The sequence below is a fragment of the Nansenia antarctica genome, assembly GCF_963989245.1.
Source record: "Nansenia antarctica genome assembly, chromosome: 14".
In the NCBI taxonomy this organism is placed as follows: domain Eukaryota; kingdom Metazoa; phylum Chordata; class Actinopteri; order Argentiniformes; family Microstomatidae; genus Nansenia; species Nansenia antarctica.
This window is the reverse complement of record NC_137684.1, coordinates 18690971-18695970: the sequence shown is the minus strand read 5'-3', so window position 1 is coordinate 18695970 and position 5000 is coordinate 18690971. Positions and strand designations below refer to the sequence as shown.

At 46.7% G+C, this 5000-nt stretch overlaps 1 protein-coding gene across 1 annotated transcript in view; it reads right to left on the bottom strand.

Moving 5' to 3' along the window:
* Nucleotides 1–5000, bottom strand: part of jph3b (junctophilin 3b) — a gene marked incomplete at both ends in the record, with an annotated part of 28046 nt that overhangs the window by 11624 nt on the left and 11422 nt on the right. The window contains one exon of the mRNA XM_080544844.1: nt 678–1497. Coding sequence (XP_080400970.1) covers nt 678–1497 — 820 coding nt within the window. The remainder of the gene's footprint in view (nt 1–677; nt 1498–5000) is intronic.

Sequence of the window (5000 nt, the reverse complement as noted above, 5' to 3'; positions counted from 1 at the left end):
CAGACGTAGGTGTGCATCATACAACAGTGTGGGTTCCATTCACAGAGCTGCGAGTCTGCGATTCTCACATGGCTCATCCTACACCGGTAGGCCTGTACATGGAGTTGACTTACCTGGTTAGCTGGACAGGCTAATCATACAATGTCAAGACCTCCCCTGATGCAATCATACCATGGTAGGTTTATAGACACAGGTGAGAGTAGTGAGTCATACAGGGCAACCGAAGCATGTATTAAACATCCGGGCACTGGATTACGGGCTTGTTGTACACAAGAGTTTCTAAGACTTCTACTGAGATGTACGTGGACAGGGCTACCATATCACTTACAAGCAGTACTCAAGTTGTAAAAGAAAATCAGGGGGGATGGTGGATTTTATCATATGGGGACAATTTTTGCATCCCCACAGCGTCAGTGACTTCACTGTCGGTGACTTGTTAAAAATGTCATTGCATGTGTGCCCATAGTATTTTACTCAATAATGCGCAAAACTAAATGTTGAAATATCAGTAGTACCACGTTCATTGATAAAATGACATAAGGGATGGAAAGGGGGGATGGCAGTTTTAGAAGGGGGATGATTTTGACTGGTTTTATTTCCCCCCTCATCCCCCCTCAACTCGAGTGCTGCTTACAAGGCTTTACACACAAGAGAGCTGCTTCCGGATCCGGTCTTACCTCGACATGGCGATTTCAGCCTTCTGCTTGGCGATGTCTGCCGCTTTCTCGGCGCTCTCCGTGGACCGGTCCACCTTCTCCCTGATCTTGCTGGCCCTCAGCGGTATCAGGTTCTTCCTCTTCCCGCTCACCAGGACGTTCTGCTTGTACTTGCCCTCCTCCTTGGTCCCGTCGGGGAAGGTGGTGCAGCCGTAGCCGTGGCGCTTGTTGCCCACCCACTCCCCCTCGTAGTGCAGCCCGTCCGACCGCCGGCTCACCCCGCAGCCCGTCCTCTTGTCGTTCTTCCACTCCCCGGCGTAGGTCTCGGTGGCCGTGGCGTCCACGTCGTCCTCCGCGGCGACCAGCTCCCCCTCGCCCTCGCCCAGGCTGATGGTGGAGTTGATGTCGGAGGCGGCCGAGCTGACGGTGCTCATCCCGGCCTCGCTGCGGAAGCTGCTCTGCTTGGAGCGCTGGCTGGCCAGGGAGCTCTTGGACTCGGACTTGCGCAGCTTGAGCCCGCTGAGGATGGATCGTCGGAAGAGGCCCTTCTTCTTCCCCTTGAGGAGCTCGGCCTCACTGTGCGCCGTCAGGACGAAGCCCCCGCGGGAGACGGCGGGGCTGCCAGAGGAGACCACGGTGCCTCCGCCCACGCAGGCCACGCCCCCGCCGCCGCCGCCAGCCCGGTCCGGGAGCAGCGCCGTGCCGTTGCTGTGCTCGGAGCGTAGGGAGTTTATGGAGGTGCGCAGCGGGGAGCGGATGACAGCGGCCATGCCGTATGGCACACTCTGCCGTACACCGTAGCCGTGCCGCATCCCCCCCACCCACTGGCCCTGGTATGTACCTGGAGAGAGAGACAGTTGAGATTTACTTTCATTTCATGAGACAAGTCTACAGGGAACATTTGGTCCCTCACAAATGATGTAGCGTCCGCCCTTGTGTGGGTTGGTGACACATTTTTGTAGGAGGCAGTTTTTCTCCATTGTATGCACACTAGAAGAACGAAAGAAAGTAATATGAAAGAAAGAATAAGGAAAGAAAGAACTATGCACACAAGTCTGAAAACATAAAGCTCATGTATCAACAACAAGACCCCAGACTGCTAAACTCTTAAGCATAATTCCATTGTTTTCACTCAAATAGAAATCACATTTTTTTTGCAAGACTCTAAGCACAATTTAGCACACTTTGCTCACCTGGAAAACACTGGCCTTCAAAATGCCAGACCAAATACACACCATATACCAATTGGTCTCACTCACTTCTCACCTGTTCAAACTCAATTGGCAAAACACTTCAGTCATGTGTCAGAGCATAACAGAGGCGTCAGGTGACCTCTACTGTGATGGGGAAAAGATGGAGCAGCATGGAGAACAAAGAGGAAGAGTGAGAGCAAGAGGAGGGGGAGGAGGAGGAGGAGGAGGAGGAGGAGGAGGAGGAGGAGGAAGAGGAGGAGGAGGAGGAGGAGGAGGAAGAGGAAGATGAAGGCGAGCCAATATGTCTAATGAAATCCGTGCAACTTTGGTTGACCATGTACTCAATCATGGCCATACAATGACCGAAGCTGGGCAGCGAGTCAAGCTGAATTTGAGCCGTTTCACGGTAGCCTCAGTTATCCAGGCATTTAGAGATGAGAATACGTAAATAATCACTTCAGTTGTCTATACTCTCTATAATAATTACAGTAATGTAACTTTATGGTTTCTATGGATATCGACAGTGCTTAGAGAAATGTATAGTGTAATCTTGTTTTTTCTTAGATTTATGAAATGTGTCTAGCTAATGCTGTACTGTATACTGTGTACTGTACTGTATATACTTTTCACGCAATGGAGTAGGTGTGTGAGGATATCCACGCAGACGCATGCCAGTGGAGGATCCGTCACGCCAGGTTGTCACGAAATGTGCATTGTATCCTATTCTTTTACAATGATTGTCAACACAATATTTATGATATTCACAGTCACAGTATTGTATTACAATAAGGCAACAGTCTATGTACCATAAAATTGCTAACTATTCTGGGACAAAAATGTTTTACATGAACAGAAAAAGGAATACACAATTTTCTACATTTGAATAAAATGGCCTCATGGAGTCAAAGCATACAGTATATGAACACTATTTTGATGGTAGTAAATTTAGCAAACCGGTGTTTAATTGATGCTCTGTAAGAGATATTCATATGCTAGCTGTGTGTATCATTTTGGTGGAAAGAATCAGGTTTGAGAAGAGATTTTGAAAGCATTTTGTCAAAATATTATATTATGAGGAAGATGAATTGATAATATTGAACAGGATGTATTTTGTATACACAGAGGTAGTATACAAGTATACACTGATAGTAACATTATGGTAGATGTCAATGAATTGACTGTGAAATATTTTCATTGATCCATTGTTTTCTTGCACCGTCACAAGATTAATCACCTCACCTCAAATCTCCTAACACCAGATCTCTATGGTAACCCCTAACACCAGATCTCTATGGTAACTCCTAACACCAGATCTCTATGGTAACTCCTAACACCAGTTCTCTATAGTAAGACAAATCATTCACCCAAGTTTCGTTAAAATTGTCCCAGTGATGTTGGAGATAAAGCGTGTGACATACAAACGGACAGAAACCGATCCATAGTCCCCGGTTCATTGTGGGGGGACAACAATAACAGCCTGTGAAAGGGATATGGGCCAAGGTCAGATAGAAGGGGCTGAGTATGGCCAATAGATAGATATATAGACAGACAGACAGACAGACAGACACACACACACACACACAGAGACAGACACGCACATAGACAGACACACAGACAGACAGACAGACAGACACACACACACACACACACACACACACAGAGAGAGACAGACACGCACATAGACAGACACACAGACAGACAGACAACAAAAGATGACATTGTCACTGGAACCTAGGACCACTTGAAACTGGTCTGTTGTTGAGCTGAACTGGGCAAATACAAATCCTACCATTCTCTCAGATCATTACTGCCATGAGTCCATAGGTGATCAGTTTTCATTTGATAAATGTATCAGAGATCACATTGGTATGTGAATGTGTGTGAGAAAGGGTGAATGAGAGGCCGTTGTAAAGCGCTTTGGATAAATGTGCTATATAAGTGCAGTCCATTTACCATTTACTAGATGAATACCCACTGAAACCTTGATAACAATAATAGTTTTCTATGTGGTTGGAATCGGGAGCAGGCAGACGAGAAAAAACGTTATTCTGACATGATTTAAGGAAGCTCAATGTCGTTAATCCTGTGGGTAGGAAGATTAATGCAGCACATGTTATTCTGTTCTTCCTTTACCTTGAAATAATAGTCTACGGGGTAAAATATGATGATGGTTAAGCTTTTGAGAGGGGAAGAGAGGGAAAGAGGGAGAGAGAGAGAATGAGCTTGTATGAGCTTTAAATGACATGTAGGAGAGAGAGAGAGAGAGAGAGAGAGAGAGAGAGAGAGAGAGAGAGAGAGAGAGAGAGAGAGAGAGAGAGAGAAAGAGGGGGGGGACAGATAATTTCATTATCTATCACTTGTAAAACCCTCTGTGTTCTACTAATATTGTCTGGGTACTCACTATCACCATACAACACTGGATTGTACTTGAGACACTGAGCCTAAAGGCTTCATTTAGCAATGAAACATGTACTATAGTACCTGAACAACAACAACAACAACAACAACAACAACAACAAAACATTCCAGTACTACTGCCATGTCGAAACGCAACAATGATATAACTGCCTCCCATGCTGCTGTATCACTTCTTAGATATTGCTGAGCTCTAGGTCTTTAATGATGAAGGGGAGACACAGTAGGGGAGAGGCTGGAACCCCAGTCTGTTAGAACCCCAGTCTGTTAGAACCCCAGTCTGTTAGAACCCCAGTCTGTTAGAACCCCAGTCTGTTAGAACCCCAGTCTGTTAGAACCTCAGTCTGTTAGAACCCCAGTCTGTTAGGCCTCAGTCTGTTAGAACCCCAGTCTGTTAGAACCCCAGTCTGTTAGGCCTCAGTCTGTTAGAACCCCAGTCTGTTAGAACCCCAGTCTGTTAGAACCCCAGTCTGTTAGGCCTCAGTCTGTTAGAACCCCAGTCTGTTAGAACCCCAGTCTGTTAGGACCCCAGTCTGTTAGGACCCCAGTCTGTTAGAGCCCCAGTCTGTTAGAACCCCAGTCTGTTAGAACCCCAGTCTGTTAGAACCCCAGTCTGTTAGAACCCCAGTCTGTTAGAACCCCAGTCTGTTAGGACCCCAGTCTGTTAGGCCTCAGTCTGTTAGAACCCCAGCCTGTTAGAACCCCAGTCTGTTAGAACCCCAGTCTGTTAGGCCTC